General features: G+C 40.8%; 1 protein-coding gene across 1 annotated transcript; it reads left to right on the top strand.

Moving 5' to 3' along the window:
* The first annotated feature begins 11,134 nt into the window (after window positions 1-11,134).
* Window positions 11,135-13,219, top strand: LOC134846348 (TBC1 domain family member whacked-like). Its single transcript, XM_063863662.1, has one exon. It carries the CDS (start codon window positions 11,169-11,171, stop codon window positions 12,753-12,755), a length of 1,587 nt encoding a protein of 528 aa, XP_063719732.1. The 5' UTR covers window positions 11,135-11,168; the 3' UTR covers window positions 12,756-13,219.
* Window positions 13,220-18,750: the final 5,531 nt, after the last annotated feature.

Consider the following 18,750-nt stretch of genomic DNA (forward strand, 5'->3'; position numbering starts at 1 on the left):
GCTGGAAGGGTTGGGAGCAGGATGGACCGCGTCCTTCCTGGCGAAGTTGTACTCATCGCTCTCTCGATACCTGATCAGAGAGTTCCCCCAAGCAGTCACAGAGTTATAAATCGAGGAAATACTAGCCCTGTTCGTGACGTTTGGAGCCGAGAACTTTGTGAGAGGACCAGTGGTACTGCTCACTGAAGGAGTGCAGACCTTGCGGTTAGATGGACTTCTGACGCTAGTTGCGATAACGCACGGGAACTTGGGAGGATTGATGAATCTGACACTCTCCCCTGAGCAAATGAGAGAGAACGTAAGGAGGTTTGACGTGAGGCGACCCACTGATTCCTGGACCAAGATAAGAGATCTGTGACATACTCTTATCCAGTACCTCCTGCAGCAGAATCGCTTTGGAACAGGAGAGGATGAGACTTTCGAAAAGGAAGAAGACGTGCGACGTCATGCTGGGGGCATGCCGCTGTTAACTGACCTGAGCCTGGCCATGAGGACCGATCCCTTAGCACTGATCACAGGAGCCAGGGAGTTCGTGAATGTGATATACGGTCCTGCAGTTACGTTTGCGTTCACTGACGTTAAGGTGGAGGCATACAGGAGGCCGGTGTTGCGCCTGAACCTCATATCAAAGTGGACGGAAGTTCAGTTAACTGGTGTGAACAGCACACACTTCGAGAAATGATGTGTGAGGACTTCTTCTTCGCAAAATATCAGAGCCGGAGATGACTGTTATAAATTTTGATGATCACTTTCGTGATCGGATGGGAAAAGTGGATAGAGGGCACATCGAAGTATTCCCGAAGCTGTGGAGTCTAAGGCCCTACAATAAGACGACCGGCGAGATTACAAGAATTCCTCGTCTGACTGCATCATATCACAAATTGAGAGAAGAAACGAAAAGCTGGGGTGACTACAAGAAACTGCCAGAAGAGATCCCTGAATTTCCCCTGATTGGAAGGATGTTGCCCGGAGCAGACTCCGTAGTTAAAAACCCTAGGTTGAGAGCCTTCGAAACCAACGAAAGGAGAGTAGCCAAATTCTCCGAGATAAGGGCCCCGTGCTTCGTGGGCAGAAACGCTGCCGTGCTGCAGTATTCGCAGTTCCCCTATAAGGATGAAACAACGAGGAGACGGATGAATAATGCAGCAACTCCCCGAAACCTGGACGATTTGAAGAAGATTGGGCAAAAATTGGATCTAGCGCCAATGGTTATGAGAGGCAAGGCGGACTTGCAAGAAGCCTCACTAATCTTGATGAGTGTACAACCGGAGTTAGTGGTGAGAGGGAAACTACAAACTAGAGCTGTGCTAGTACTCTTCGGCTGCGAGAAAGTCAAGGTAATGCACGGAGAGGAAGAAGATCGATCAGCTGGCAGACTAGTTGTGCCGAAGTTTCCAGACGGAACAAAAAATAAGAGCAAGGACCCTCGAGTTCAGGAAAGAATCCAAAGCGAGACGATGAGCAGGGAGGAAGCCGTCGATCGGAAGAACCTATGCAACAGGATCCCAATCAAGCCGACAAAGAACACGATAAGGCGTCGACAGGAGGGATATCCAGCCTGGACTTCAATTTCCTCAGCGATTTTGAAAACGGCACGGACACGTTGGAAGCGACGACTGAGCCAGCAGACGAGGGACCTTCCACGCTGGAACCTTCGTCGGTCTTCATGGGAACAAAAAAGATAGATACATGTGGAAGAGACTGTTTGAAGATTGTAACAAGAAACAGGGCGAAGAAATAGAGCGCTTGAGGTGAGAGTACAAAGAGCGATCGGAGCCAATGTGGAGAGAGTAACCTACAAGACTTCAAACCAACTTCCATGAACCATGGAAAGGGAAGCGTCGCAGGACAGCTAGTCCCAGTGGAATACAACCGACTGACAGTGTCGGAAACCATATCGATTGATGAACCCGCTGGTGGATACATGGAGATGGTGGAATACAGAAACTCGGCTAGAGGACACTTAATTGCTCTAGAAAACAAAAGTGCTTTGGAAGGTTACTTAGAGACAATGATACAAGGCACAACCATGAAGTAGGAGGCATAGGGATTTCTGGTCTCTTCTGAGATGCACGCGGAATGATAGATGATGAGCCTACCATGGAGAGCAGTAGTGTTACGGCACTTCGAAGAAGAAGTGAGAACCACCCCGAAGATACACGCTCTGATAGCGATACCCTATGCGAGAATAGAATTGCAACTTAGGTTCGCTTGGTGCATGACTGGACTGACACAAGGGGAATACGACTCAGAAGAAAGAAACAGATCAAAGGGAGAGAAGATATTCTTAATGAGGAGCATGAGAGATCTAATGACCCAAGAAGGAGCGGCAGTAGCGTGCGCGAAGCGGAGAGACGCTCTCTGTTTCATTCGATTCATGCTGGAACAAATATCAGTGCAGGCGTTGAAAACTTGTGTCAAGATGCTAAAGGAAGGCGATGAATGAGCGAAAGCCTTGCTCTTACTAGAGTTTTGGACATCCATCAGAGTAAACCGATGCGAGTTAGCATGAAAGAACCTGTGGAACTGGAACCAATGAAGAAGATTGACGGAATAAGGAGATTCTCTAACAAGGAGATGAGGCTCACAAAAAATCTATGGGAGCAATGCCGAAGTCAAGTGAAAATTGTGGACCGATCAGGAAGAAATCGTACAGTTATGTATCCGGAATTGTAGGGATGGCGTACAATCCCTTCATAAATGAAGACATACGCGATTGCTTTTTTGATTACGAGCAAGCAGTGTTGCTAAAATTCTCGACGTCAAGAATGGCAACGATAAGAAGCGCTGCTAATCAGCAGACTAAGCTGGGAATTGTGTTGGAAGAAAAATTGATTGCACCTTCAGTGCCAAAATCTGACAACCGAGTCCAATTTGGGTTGGGATTCTCGGACGAACTGATAAGAACGAGTCTAATGGTGGTGTGGGAACTGATGAAACCATCATGGTGTCCGAGTCCTAACGCCGATTCGATATTGCGTGCGACACAAGACTTGCAGAGGGAATTGAATTCAGACTGTAAATTTCGTGACCTAAACATCATTTACAATTTGATGACGACAGCATCTAAGAGCAACGGAGAAGACAAAGTGGAATTGCCTGGCTAGGGACCAGAGGACTGGGTTAAGCCTGGTAGCTGTCTGGCTAAAGTCTGTGGACTTGAGAGTCACATCTGTGGAGGTCTGGATTGCGTGAAGACTTTAGCGAAGTAACACAAGCAATTAACGATACTGTTTGGGAACATCGTAATGAAAGCAAACACGAAACCGGAATTGATTGCAGATTGCCATGGAGGAACTGAGGTGAATCTAGTGACTGCACTGGAATTCTACAGCATATTTGGTTATTTAGAGTCACTTTTGAATCAAGAACAAAAGCATGAGATGGTCACGACCATCAGTGTAGAAGTGTTTCCGGGAGTTTTGCAAATCGAGCAAAAGTATATTGGAAAATGGAGGGAAGCGATCGAGGCAGAAATTACCATCCGGCTCAGTGAAACCTATCGTAGACCATCGGGAGCACAATTTTTAGTGGGATCAACATTAGCTCCAATCTGCAAGAGCAGATACCCAGTGCATTTCGTAGAGGTGGATGTGAAAAGTACGAGGACGATCGTGGATCAAGCCTTCTAAGTGCCGAAGTGCGTAAGACTAGCGAGGTTATTAGAAAAGTCTTACGAGCTATTATGCAAGATGTTCTCAGCAGTTCGAGAGAGAACCAAAGAAGAGTTAGAACCGATACTCGGAAAGAAGTTCATGGGATACGCCAGTGGTAACTTCAGTGATTTTGAAAGACAGAAGCAGAAAGGATCAACAGCCACAGGTTACAATGCGGTAGACGAGATTGATGAAATCCACCGAGTCAGGAAAGCGTAATTGGAGGAGCATCATGTTGACACATGATGAGTTTCCCTGCCATTGCTGGCTACAAACATGTTGGTATCCCGGGCGTAGTAATCTGGTGTTGATCTGGGACTGTGGAGAGCTGCTCTCCATGGGTTTACCAGATTCATCACAGCTCATAACGATAGTGATAGTGGGAGTTATGATGGCGATACGATGGCTGGAAGCTAACGTAAAGGAGAACAGTAGACAGGAGACGCCGACGACAGAATAGTTACAGGAATTGGACTGTCTAAAAGATTTAGATCTTTTTGAGACAACGTGCAAAGTCCTGATCATTTTGATGGAAGTGAAAAAGATATGGGTCAGAAGACGACTGATGCCATGATTTAGAGTCAACATGACTGCTTGGTTGTACGAATATGCCAAGAAGCATATGTCGAAGCACAGCAGAGGGTACAGTGCGTATCAGCTGGGCATTGGAGCAGGAGCTTTCAAGCGAGCTTTTGTAGCTCATCGGAATGCAGTGACCACCGCAGTAAAGAGGACGTCTAGAACAAGTGAGTCTGACGGGAGAGAAGGAGAAGAAATGTTGAAGGAAGACATGGAGAGAAACGTCACGTTGTACCTCCACAACAGCTTCTGAAAACGCGGAGTCAATGTGGCAGGAGAAAGAGATGGAACATTGACAAATATCCGAAAAACAAGATGCAAAAAGAAAAACAATTAGAAGAATTTTAGAAGTTTTAGAATTTCTAAACGACGAAAACAAAGACAGAACAGGGAAGTACACAAAGAAGCAACGAAGGAGAAGATGTTAAAACTCAGAATTGTTTATGTGAGAAAAACTCAAATGAGAAACAAAGCAATTAAGTTTGCAATTGAAAACTTAAAAGAAAACATTTAGTTGAATTTTGAAAATTACAGAATTTGTTGCTTTTATAATTTTGCGTTGTGATTTTAGATAAGGGCTTTAGAGAGACTTATTGTTTTTTTTGAAAGGCTTGAGTGGAGAGCATATTAGATATTCCAGCCTGCATGATTGTTTTTGATCAACTTAGATGACTGATCACTTTGTGGTGATATGAAAGGCTTGGTTAATCTCTTGAAAAGGGAGATTATTTCATTGTTCCTTCTAACCACCGAGTTTCTATATTTTAAAATTCAGGACCAAAAAGAACTAAATTTCTGAAGGGAAGAAGCATGGTAGGATAATTTTAGTTTGTTGGTTGGCAGGACCGTCCTACGTCCCAACACTTTTTAAACCTAGGAGAAAATGTTTTAAATCGGGACATAGACATTAGAAGTCAGAAAAAGTGTTTTATCTTAAGTCATATCCTCAAAAATGCAGATTAGTGAAAAAATTGGGAAGGCTATAAAAGTGTAGTATGATGCCATTTGTATTTTGCGGTGAGTCGATGTGACGTGGATAATGGTGATTTCATGTATTTTGTAAATTCTGTTTGATGGCACAGTGCCATTTTGATGAAGACTGCGAGACTCAATGAGGACATTGACTGGGCTGTCCGGGGAGTATGTGACATTCGACCAGAATGTATCAAAATGCAAATTCGAATTCGATTTTTTTTTATAGCAGCTGAGCGAGAAAATTGGTGGTTTTTTCGAATTAGTGCTGTTAATCTTTCATTTTGACGAACGCGGAATGGTCAACTTGGTCTGACATCTTAATTTTTAAAAATTCGTTTGAAAAGAAAGACACGTGATATTGTCAAAATTTCGTGCCAACTGAAAACTGCGAAAAGAAACAGAAAAACAGAATTCGTGGAGAAAAACAGTGAACAACAGTTGTGAGAAACAGATCGAAATTGGAGTAGAAAACGACTATCAGACCATTCTGAGTTGTAATGATTGTCCCGCTACAATCGCTACAACGCGAATTCCGAGAATCAGGAAGGGTGTTGGGAAGACGTGTCCAGCCTTCCGAGAAGAAAGAAGAGCGTTCTTTGCCCGGATTCCAGAAACCGGAAGAATCTCGGGAGAAAACTGTAACTCTCTATTTTTTGAACTTTTAGCTTTTGGTCATGTCCTAAATTGAAATAATATCAACTAAATTCGCTTTCAGATTATGAGAAGCTGGGAGTTAAGGGAAAGATTTCATCCATCTTCGATGGAGATGATGATTTTTATCTACTCAGATCGAAGCCGGAAACAGGAAAATTTTTTGTCGACCCGATGTTAAAATGGCCACCAAAAGTTCTGGCTTTGGCGGAAACGGTGAAAAGCATGTAGTGCTGTGTTTAGACGCTAGCCAGTCGTTTCAGAACCTAAATTTATTTTCCGTCGATATAAACTTCCGGGCGAATGTTACAAGAGGAAGAAGCTTCACGCTAATATGAAGGCAGTTACTTTCGCAAAAGATTTACTCTGGAAGATACTGCGTCTTCATGGGGCACAGAGTGCTGCTTCCGCCCTGAAACTTTGATTTCTTATTGTTGCCGGAACTAGGGCCGCCTGAAACAGTGGATAGGCATTTTAAGAGTCTTTGCCATCTATGCCACCCAGACAAAGGCGGAAGAGAAGAATAATTCAAGGTGCTGGTTGAAACTCGAAAAATTCTCATGGATCCAGAGGAGAGAGAAGTCTACAATAAAAGAGGCCTAGATTCCACAAAAAATTTGTTGCGTCATAAAATGTACAAATAAACTGGAAGTTTGTCCTTTTGACAGAGTTTTTTATGTGCTCAATAAAATAGTATCTTATAACGTGCTAAATGAGGTAAAATTCTATTATAGGGAACCAATTGATATGCAAAAAAATACACCATTATTGCTCCGTCGTGTGTAGAGCACTCCAATATCAAGGAGGGGAAGCGGAACATTTTAGCGAAGCGGAAGTTTCCTTGTTAGTAAATTGTAAGATCTTAACTTGAACTAGTTCGGCAAAGGTCATTGCTAATTTGAGATGTCTGCGAACTGTCAACGCGTTAAATAATTTTAAATGTCAGATATGCAAAGGCCTTGGCAGGTGGGAGAAAACTTCACTTAATATAGTGTCAGATAAAGCTGACAAAAATTGCAAAAATCCGTAATCTGGGTAAAATCAATAAGTACTCGGATTAAGGATAGAAACTGGGCAGCAAATTCAGAGCAATCAGTTGGTTAATAAATCCTTCCTTGATAAATCCTTTCAATAATAAATTCCTGTAATTATCACATAAGTCTGCGGGACCAACTCGGAAAATAAATATTAAAGCAGTTAAAGATATTTCGATTTTTCAATTCAACTTATACTCAATCCTTGTTTCCTCCCTACAAAATGCACTGGTGAAGAAAAATGATGAGGATAATAACAACTTACTTTTGCTCTGAAAGCTAGTTATATCGGATCGATCCGTCAATGAAAAATCAAATCAGATCTGAAATTTAAGCATATGAAGGGTCAAACGTACAATCTGTTCCCTTAAGTGACCTACCGTAGAGCAAATTTATCCCGTTATGAGAGTAAAATGTTTATCATATTTTGGTATTGATTGATTTTTTTCCTTCTTATTTCAATCAAATCATTTTGTCGTTGTCAATATCTAAAAAACCGGTTCTTTGTACTCCCACTTAAATCGGTTTTGGGAGTGTTGTACGGTTGATCTTATATGTATTTACATTTTCAGATTGCAAGCTTAAATGAACGATTCAGCTTCTTGTATTAAATAATTTTGTCAGTGTTTGATTCCCTAATTTTTTTGATTACATATTTTTATTTCTTTTGTCAGTATTTTTTGATTACCTAATTTCTATGATTAATCCGGTCATTAATCATGGAAATTAGGTAATCATAAAATTAGGTAATAGCCCTCATAAAACTTTTATCAGGTGACGATGTAACCCAGAAATGGTACGCAGACGACGGAAATGCAGTCGGTAAATTAGGCAATCTACGAACCGTCCTCGTTAAAATTGTATCACTGGGTAAATTTTTCGGCTACCACGTGAAAGCATCCAAATGCCAACTCATTGTCAAGGATGAAAAACTCGGTGAAGCTCAAAAAATCTTCGCAATTACAGGAATCACTATAAAGGCAGGAGCCCGAGTGCTTGGTTGAGTAATAGGAACAGAACTTGAATGTAAAAAAATCCTGGAATTTCAACAGAATGATCAAATCAAATTTTGAAAATACTAACGAAAATCGCTAAAACCTCGCCTCAAAACGTTTATGCCTGCTATAATAAAGGAGTTCAAGAAAAGCTTTCATTTCTTGCCAGGACAACGCCTAACACTATGGAAAACTTAGAAATATGTGAAAGTATTATCAAAGAACAATTATTACCTAACCTAGTCGGTGAAGACACTTTAAACCCCCAATTCCGTGAGATATCTTCCTTGCCCCTTAAAATGGGCGGACTTAACATCAAGCTGCCATCCGATCATGAAAGCTACCTAGAATGGTCTAAGGAAACATCACTAGTACTGGAATCTCAAGATCCTATTACAGCAGTAACACAGCAAGAAAAAATATGTACGAAAATCAAAAAATTGAAAACTGATAGAACAAATCGAAAAAAATCAAACCTCATCAACACCTTAAATGAAACAGATAAATACGCAATCGACCTGGCCTCTGAAAAGGGAGCCTCTAACTGGCTCAATGCTCTACCACTGAGCAGATACAATTTAAACTGAATAAATCAGAGTTCAGAGATGGTATTTACTTAAGATACGAATGGGAACCAACCAAAACCCCACTCACATGTGCATGTGGTGCTGATTTTAACTTGACACATGCGCTTCACTGTGCAAAGGGTGGTTACACACACATAAGACAAAATGAGATTAGAGACACATTCGCCAACCTCATGAACGAGGTTTGCCATGACGTCGAGAGTGAGCCGAAACTTCAGCCGTTGCAAGGCGAAAGCTTTGTCAACAATTCAACTACAACTGAAGATGAGGCACGACTTGACAATAAGGCAAACGGACTCTGGGGTTCACGATTCAGCCGCGCTTTCTTTGATGTGAAAATTTTCAACCCCCAAGCTAAAACATCGCGAAAACTGCATAAGGATGCATACAAATACCACGAAACGCTGAAGAACTCCAAATATCAGCAAAGAATTTTAAACGTAGAGCAGAGTAGCTTCTGCCCGCTAATTTTTGGATGCACCGGTGGCGCTGCTCCAACAGCCACGCGGACGATGCAGCGATTGGCCGAAAAACTAAGTGAAAAAAGACAAGAAAGCTATCCAGAATCTATAAACTACATAAGAACTAAAATAAGAAGTACATCAACATGGGAAAACTTTGACAAGGCAATGAAGATTAATAAAGAACAATGGGTGGATAATCAATACCCTGAAAAATGATCAGATGGTGTCGTATTAAGAACGTTGAATAAGATCATCGACCGAAAAACTGACACACGAACAACGGTAACATCAGTCAAGGAAGATCCTTTAAAGGTCAGTGCACCCATTATAACATTACAATACCGGGGTAATGCATCGGAGTGGTTTGCTGCCAAACTGCGTCAAAACGCCGGAGCCCAAGTGATATTTACTACGAGAAAGCTCAAGACTTGCCTACCGTCCCTTAAATCTCCCTTTGCGAAAGATTTGAAATCCAGAGTGGTCTACAAGCTCACATGTAGTGGATGTAATTCCACCTATGTTGGACAAACGTTCCGGCATTTGACCACGCGGATTGAAGAGCATCACAAGGAAGATTCGCCAGTAGGGCAACATTTGAGAGAATGTGACAGGGATGGTAAGAGCGCTGAGCTTAAGTCTGAGATTATAGATCAATCAAGTAACATACAGAAACTCCTCACTCTGGAGGCCTTACATATTTGGAAAGAACGCCCCAGAATTAACACGCGCGAGGAGTTAAGGAGCAGGGAGCTGACATTTGAATTATAGTACATGTTTAAACATGACTAAAAATTGCAATTTTTGAAAAAATAAACTGACATGTCAGTTTGGATAAAACATCAAATCGAAAAATTATGACTCAAGTAACAAAAAAGTATGGAAATTGTCATAATCGATGAAATAATGATTACGTAATAACAGATGTAAAAATGTGATTGGTTAAAAATTTCTAACATGTTCTTTTTGAATTTCATACATGATCTTTGATCATTTTATTGTAAATAAAAAATTTTATATCCTGACGATGCACAAAATGTGCGAAAACGTTTGAATTAACAATTTTAAAAAATTCTTACTTAACTAAAATAAGCTTTGCGCTCCTGAGAAGCTCTATACTTTGTATAAGGAGATGCAGATCGCTACGCAAAGTTCAATTTATTTACGACGATGCATTTAATGCTGATTTATGACTTCATGGCTGATATATATGCATTTTTATATCGCTGGTATGGCCCTATCCAGGTTGTGCACTTACCGTAACTAAACGGAAGGACCCCTTTTGTAATTTAGTTTTTTTTTTTTAAATCCGGTCATGGTGCGGGACTTTGTTTTAAACTGTTAAAAACAAAAGCAGTTAAAAACAGAATAGCGTTAAAAGAAATAACCTAACTTTTCTTGTTTTGTGATGTTTTCGACACTTGGGATGGCGAACATGTCCTTGCGAAATCAACTGAATGTGGAAAAAGCAGGAAAATTGACTTTTTGTGAAAACAATTTACTTGTTTAATTGATTGTTTAACGAATGCGTTTATTCATCTGTTATTTATCGTATTTTAAAGAAAGTAGCAGAACTTGGGTCTTTCTGAGAAAAACATATTAAACATGCTTCTTACATTTGAAACGTTTTTTCGTACGCTTATTACGTTCTATTATTATTATTATCATTATTATCCTATCGTACGACTGGATAAAAAATGATTTAAACTACCACATTGATTCCGGTTACCATGTTAATTTCTGACTTTTTGATTTACTTAAAATACGAAAAGAAATAGAAAAAAAATGATATAGTTAAAAACAGCTTAGCAGGGAAACTAAAAACTTGTCATCGATTGAAAAATTATCTACTCGAATGTCTATTTCCATGTCAAGTTTGCTTTCTAGAAAAAATCTTTTTAACCCCCCTATATTTTGTTCAGCATGCTATTTTATTCCTGGTTTACTTTATCCTTTATAATAACTAAGATTGAATAAGTTAGTGCAAATGGGGCAAGTGATTTGCCTTGATGAAATTTTTGAAGCGACCGATCGGTGCATATTGATTTAGTTAATAGCTGTATTTGCTGTAAAGTTAGTTGGATTTTGAATACCTCTCTGACCGGGACCCTTCTATCACAGGTTATTATCAGGTTTTTACAGGGTCTCCTCTATCACACTTGTACCGTAAACAATCCTTAAACTGTTTTCAGATAACTTAGCGTCCACCGGGAAAGGCAGCCTGAACAGGATGCCACCAAAAGTGGACCAATTTGGCTTTGTAGTTCAGACAGACCAGCCAGGAGGCCCTGAAAGTGAAAACAATACCCCCAACAATGAACAGAAATCGCAACAAAGTGAAGAATATTCAGCTAGAAACCGGGTTCGTGAAATGAAATGGCTCGATATGTTTAACCGATGGGATTTTTTTATTAAGAAAAATCAACGTAAACTTCGAGATAGATGTCGGAAGGGAATTCCTCAGTCATGTCGAGGGAAAGCTTGGCTAAAGCTCACTAGTGCTTCGAAGCTACAACAGCATCGTAGCGATATATATGATAAATTGCTGGGTAAGAATTTAGACAAAAAACTCGCAGATGAGATCAAGCGAGATCTACACAGAACGTTGCCACAGCATACGATGTTTCTAAATAGCACTGGTCAAGGACAGAAGAAGCTTTATGAGGTTCTGAAATGCTATGCTCTGTACAACCCTAGAATTGGATATTGTCAGGTTCTGTCCCCAATAACCGCAGTTTTGCTTTTGTACATGGATTGTGAAGAAGCATTTTGGGTTCTGGTCAGAATTTGCGACGTCTATCTTATCGGATATTTCGACGAAGGCATGAAGGGTATCCAGATAGATGCTTTAATATTCAGAGAGCTCTGTAAAAAGTTCTTACCAAAGCACTACAGTATTTTATCTCGTTGTCAAATCGATTTCGTTGTGTTAGTTCAAAAGTGGTTTTTCTGTATATTTTCGCGGACTTTGCCATGGCATATCTCGCTGCGAGTTTGGGACTGCTTTTTCTTTGAAGGAAAATGGTGTTTGTTTAGAGTAGGGTTGACTTTATTAAAGTACTCTTTAATAGAATTCATTCTCAACCCTGCGAGCGCTGATGAGTTCACAGTTTTGAAAACAATCCATCATTTCAACGTGGAAGCTCTTCACGAAGAAAAATTTCTACAGAAGTCTCTTGACTTCAAAATAACGAGTGAAGCAAAGAAAAAGTTAAATGAGTTATGCACTCGACAGTTCGAGAAGAAGAAAGCAGAAGAAATAGCTGCTCGTAGAGCACAGCAAGAAGCGGATACTAACCGTGGAAGTTTCCTGAATAAAATAGGAAGGTACATGTTTACGAAAAACAAAAACGGAATCAATCCAAATGAACCGGGATCTTCAAGAGGTCAAGATGAAAACTACTACTATGCCACGCATAAAAGTAGCAATAGTCAAAGAAAACACAAATCAGAGCCACTATCTGACCCCATACATCCGGATATGGTAAATGAAATCTTGAAACCAGAGGAAACAGGCAATGAAGAGTTCTTGGAAGCCGAAAACACAACCATGAATACATCAGGATCAAGGTCAATCGTAGTTGAAGTGAAACCGAATCACTCTAATACTGGGTTGTCAGGGTCAAGAATAGGGCGCAATCATTCAGCTTTAAATGATATTGACAAACCTTCGCGGGCGCGTCACTCGCTTACATTAAACGAGGCAGACAGCACAGAGAACTTCAGGCCGATAGAAGCGGGCCCAGGAGCGAGTCCCAAAAGTCCTAAGAGGTCTCCTCGCTCAACAAGAATGCTACCCGACATTGAGACAAGATAATGTTGAGTTAATAAAACTGGGTGTTGTCAAGCACGTATCATGGACATCCTATCACTGCAGTATAAAAACTAAAAACTAGCTAACTACTAAGTTCAATGGTGCTTCATCGGCTACCTTCAATGTCTAATTATAAATCAACTACTGTATTTTAGAAAATTAGGTGTTCTTCGGGTTTTCAATTGTGTTTTTGGTAATCGAGATTACATCGATATTTTAAGCCTTCATCCAAAAACAAATTAGTGTATAAGTTTTGCCATTTGAAAACCCGTTGAATTTTGACCATCATCTGGGGTCTTCCATTTATATCTGCTTAGTTTCCGTTTCATGTTCACTTTAATGTCTCTTTCATACCAAACTTCTTAGTCTCAATGTCTTATTTCATGCAAGCTTTAGCATGCACAACGCCAGAAAAATTGAAATACGTCTAACCTATAAAAAGTTCATAAATTTATTTTTGTCGTCAATGATTTTTTTGAAAGTCAGACAAGTAGAGCTCAACGATGCAAAATAAGTCATGCTAATCAGTGCGCTAGTTGTTGTTTTTGTAGCCCCGTAGGTTCTCTTGTCGACAATAGGTTCGTTTGTTTCGGATGTTTTTTTTAGTTCTGACTGGTCTTTTGTAATTGGGCCCCATGGGGCTATAGGTAGGGCATGTAACTGATGTGGGATAATTGATTGTTATTTGTAACACTGGAATTCACATAAATAGTGCTTCTGTTTACCGAATATGCGCCAAACATAAACTTAATTGTGTCTGGGAGCATGATTTCATATGAACGACCCAGTTTGCTAATTTCGTATTCCTATTTTTTCTCACCATTGAAATTGGGTAGGAACTTGGTATTCGTGTTTGCTTCAATTTTTTCTCTTTTTTTTTCGGTTTTCCACGCAAAATCAAATACCCTCAATAATCAGCGAAATGGTCGGGTAATAATAGATTCAAAGCTTTTCCCAGTGCCGAGAAAAAGGGTTGAAAATTTTTGAGTCTTAGTCCTATTTCGAGCGAGTATAAGAGTTCGAAATTAGAGTCAAAGTTTTCATTCAAATAAAGAAAAGTTTAATTTTACTCCGAGAAAACTAGGTTTGGAAGCTACATTTAGTGCTTACTTGGTAATTGCTTCCCAAAACTTACTGCTAGAAAATCTTCTGTTGTTGTTGTTGTTGTTAGCCCACGCGGGTCGGGTTGGGCTCTTCTGTCTCCAGGTCAAGGAACTTAGCAACCTCTACCGGCCGAAGCCACAGGTCTGCTGGGGTGAGTCGGTTAAAATTTTCTGGGTGTCTTCTTTGAAGCAGCTTATAATTGAGGGGCGAAGTAGACGGGGAGGAGGGGGATGTGAATGTATAAAATTAATGGGATGGTGGGAACGATAGGTAGAGATAAAAAATTGAGATGACAGAAGGGTATGGTGGTCTTTGACCGTTAGGATTTCAGATTCACTGTGCAGGTGGGCAGTGGAACTCATTAGTTTTGATCCAGTAACAACGCGAAGGGATTGGTTTTGGGCAACCTGCAGGCAATTTATGGAGGTGTTACTTGATGCGTGGGACCATGCGGGGGCTGCATAGTCAAGTATGGGGCGAATTAAAGCTTTAAAAGTTAGGAGGAGGGTTTCTTTGGAGTGACCCCAGGTTGATCCTGCTAATGCCTTCAGGATTCCGATCCTGCGTCTGGCCTTTTCAATGGATTGTTTGCAGTGAGTGGCAAAACAAAGTGTTGGATCAAATGTCACCCCTAAGATTGTTGGATTTTTGTTTAGGGGTAGCGCCTCGTTATTTAAAAGAACACTAGGTGTTTTATTAAATTCTTTGTTATAAGAGGAGAAAAGTGTAACTGATCCTTTAGAGGACGCGAAACTTAGTTTGCGTGAGGTGAAAAAATCGTAGAGCCTTTTTAGGTAGCTATTGATGGAGTTTGAGGCGATATCAATATTGGAACTGCTTGCGAAGGGGTGGAAATCGTCTGCATACGAAACAAGGTTTACATTATCGGGAGGTGGCGGTGCATCATGGACATAGAAATTGAAGAGTGTGGGTGATAAAACAGAACCTTGGGGTACGCCACAGTGGATTATTCGATAGGGGGATGTGTGTTCACGGAATGAGGTGGCAGCCTGTCGACCATTAAGGTAATTACTTAGCCAGCGGACTAGACTTCTTGGGAGGGGAGTGTCATGAACGAGTTCCACAAGTGAGCGATGACACACCATGTCGAAAGCCTTAGATAAGTCAAGTGTGGCCAGTACCGTACGTTTAGGGGGCGATTTTGGTTAAAACCGTCTGAAATGTAAAATTCGAGAGTGGAGAGAGCTGTGGTGGTGGAGTGAAAAGGGCGGAAGCCGTGTTGGTGTTTGGCGTTGGGGAGATGTTTGGTAAAGATGGGGTGAACGAGCCTCTCCAGAATTTTAACAGCTGGGCAGAGTAAGGATATAGGTCTGTAAGATGTTGATTGTTTAAGATCCTTATTGGGCTTTGGAAGCGGTGCAATTTTTGAATTTTTCCAAATTTGGGGGATAATGTTTTCGGACAAAGAGATATTAAAAAGGTATGTTAAGTATTGAGTAGCAAGTGGGCCGAGATGTTTAAGATGTATATTACAAAGGCCGTCGGGACCTAGCGCTCGCGATGGTTTGCTGTCTGCAATGGCTTGTTTAGTATTTTCAGAGGTAAAAATTGGGCTGTCTGACAGCGGTAGTTTGGCAATTTTTCTTCTCGTTATACGAAGGAGTTTGTCAGAGGCGTGGGGTCTGGCATTGGTGAATTGTTTGTTAAAAGAGCTGGTAATATCACGAGGTGAGTGTATGGGTTTAGAACCAAAAGTAATGGGGTGTCTTCCTGCCACGGGCTTAGATCCATTTAAGGAGCGTACCACTTTCCAGAACTTTCTGACACCAGTGCGGTAGTCGCAAGTCCGGAGGAATTCTCGCCATTTATTTTCTTTGTCCTTTGCTGTCTGTTTCATGAGTCTACAGTTCAGTTGGGATATGACTTCTGGGGGGAGATTTTGTTGTCGGCTTAAATCTCTTTCGGCGGCAAGGGCAGTGGACTCGGGGGAAAGAGAGGGAGTGAAGTGGCGAATACGGCCAGCGGGGATGTGGTGGCGTGCTGCCCTGAGCACCAGGTCCCTCAAGAATTTCTCTCCGGCGGCAACTCCGGAAGGTGGAACCGCTGAAAAGAAACCCTCCTCAATTTCCTCTGTGAATTTGATCCAATCTGCTTTTAAAAAATTTATAAAAGTCCTTTTAGGTGAAAAATTTATAAAATCATCCAAGGGTAGTTCTAGAAGAATGGGTAGGTGATCTGATCCTAGAGATTTAATTGGGGTCCATGATGTGGAGAGTAAGAGCGATTGGGATGCGAGGGAAAAATCTGGTGACGAGAGTTGGTTTTCTGAGTTAAAAGGGACTCTGGTTTGTGTGTCATCATTTAATGGTGCAAAGGTGGATTCGGTTATTTCATTGCTAAGTACAGAACCGCGTTGATCTTCCTCGATGTTGGAGTTCCATAGTTGTGAATGCGCGTTGGCATCCCCGAGTACTAAGGCGTCCCCAGGTTCAAGTAGTTCGGCAAGGGACGCAGAGTAACCAGGGTGACAGCTCGAGCGCGGGGGGATGTAGAAATTATAAATACGAAGCTTGGATGAACTGGCTACCACTGATATGCCCATAGCCTCTAGTGTTCCATCGTTGTTAATATTTATTTCTTCGTATTGTATCGACTCATGTATGGCTATGAGAAGACCGCCCCCTTCTTTTTCTCGATCTTTTCTAATTAAAGTGTAGTGTGAGCCAAGTGAGGGGTTTCGAGATTTCTTTCTTAATTTAGTTTCTTGGAAGACAGCAATATGAATTTGATTTTGAGATAAGAAAGCAGCAATTTCGGGTGCTTTTCCGGAGATACCGTTGCAATTAAATTGAAGGATTTTTAAAAGGCCTTTGGCGGGGTGTGGTGAACTATTTACATTATTAACAGCAGTATGATTAAAATGGTTGTTTGAACTTGAGTTATTTACACTATTTACACGATTACGATTTGCGCGATTTTGGGAGGAGGAATTATTATTCGAGGAGGTGGGAAGGGTGGGAGGGGGAGGGGGGTTAGGGAGGTGGGGTTGGGGGGCGGTTAGGGAAGTTGAACAAGTTTGGGAGTTGGGGTGGTCAAGTTAGAGGACCTGGTGCCTGGGGGAGGTAAAATGTAGGTAGAGGTACAGGTAGGGCAATAGTAGTCAGGGTGGTGTTGGTTAAGGTGGGTAAGACCACTACATTTAAGGTGAATGTAACCACAGATGTGGCACCAGACACTGGGCTGGGTGCGTTTGATGCGAAAAGAGCAAGGGGAGCAAAAGTAAGGTCCTGGACCAGGGTTTGGATTAATGCCGGAGCGGAGTAGTAGTATAGAAAATCTTCTGTGGTCGAGTTTTTTTCACCGGCCAAGTTTCCACAGCGTGAACTTATCTTTTGATCCAGAAACTTTCACTACAACTGAAATTCTTGACATGTGGCTGGTGATTGAAATCCAGCAAAAGTTGCTGAAAATCTTTGGCAATTTATTTGTGAGCTTGAAATTTGTATTTTCATATCTACTCCACAAAAAAGCAACACATGACAATTCTATATAATTCTATCTGATTTCGAAATTCTGATCATAAAACCCTGTTTCAGGTGTTTCAATTGATTTTTCAGGGAGTGCATTTTTCCGGGTTGTGAAAATCACGCTGGTGCTAGTTCCAAATTTCCTGAGTTTTTAGGTTCAATCAAAAGGATGTGTTTTTGACACAAAGTTATGACCCTCGCAAAAGTCATGTTTATGATTTTTTTGACCATTTTGGAACGTTTCGACTTTTCTAGAAAACTAGCCTCCCATATCTGAAGATTTGATTCCAACTGAAAGGACGTGTTGTGGAAAGGTCCCCTGTAGAAGCGGCTTGGTCCAAATTTTTGTACACTAAAATTTCTGACCTTGAAAAGTCTAATTTTCGATTTTTGACGGTTTTTTTGAAGCTTTTGACTTTAATCGAAAACTTCCCTCCGAAATCTGAGGTTTTGGTTTTAATCGCAAGGACGTGTTGTGCGGAGCTCTGTAAAACGGTTAAGTCTAATTTTTACACAAACTTATAACCCTCAGCAAAGTCAAGTTTTTGATTTTTTGACCGTTCTTGAAACTTTTCTCGTAAACTAGCCTCTCAAATCTGAGATTTTAGTTTAAATCGGAAGCGTGGAATGAAAAGCTGTCCCGCAGAAGCAGTTACGCCCAAGTTTTTTTACACATAAAGGGATGAACTTCGGAAAGTTGAAACTATCGATTTTTTTACCGTTTTTCGAAACTTTTTGACTTCTCCCAAGTTTTTGTACACAAAAGTTATGACCTTCGGAAAACTCAAACTATCCTTCGGAAAACTCAAACTAAAACTATCGATTTTTTGACCGTTTTTCGAAACTTTTTGACTTCTCTTAGGTTTTTTTACACAAAAAATTATGACCATCGCAAAACCCAAAGTTATGACCATCGGAAAACTCAAAGCAGTTACGCCCAAGTTTTTTTACACAAAAAGTTATGACCTTCGGAAAACTCAAACTATCGATTTTTTGACCGTTTTTCGAAACTTTTTGACTTCTCGAAAAATACCCGCCGAGACTTTGGTTTCAATCGAAAGAACGTGTTGTGGGGAGCTCCCTGTAAAAGAGGTTACACCCAATTTTTTTACACAAAAATTGGCGACACTCGGAAAAGTCAAATTTTCGATTTATTGACTGTTTTTGAAACTTTTTGACTTTTCTCAAAAACTATCCTCTTAAATCTGAGATGTGAATTCAATCGAAAGGATGCGTTGTGAGAGTTGACCTGCTGAAGAGGTTTCGCCCATCATTTTTACACAAAAAGATATGACTCTCGGAATAGTCAAAATTTCTATTTTTGACCGTTTCTTGAATTTTTTACTCTTCTCGAAAACTACCCGCCAAAATCTGACACTTTGGTTTTAATCGAAAAGATGTGTTGT

Source organism: Symsagittifera roscoffensis, chromosome 5 (genome assembly GCF_963678635.1).
Source record: "Symsagittifera roscoffensis chromosome 5, txSymRosc1.1, whole genome shotgun sequence".
In the NCBI taxonomy this organism is placed as follows: Eukaryota; Metazoa; Xenacoelomorpha; order Acoela; family Convolutidae; genus Symsagittifera; species Symsagittifera roscoffensis.

What these genes read in the sequence shown, in the direction of transcription:
- LOC134846348 (XM_063863662.1), top strand. Translation starts at nt 11,169, where the DNA reads ATGCCACCAAAAGTGGACCAATTTGGCTTTGTAGTTCAGACAGACCAG.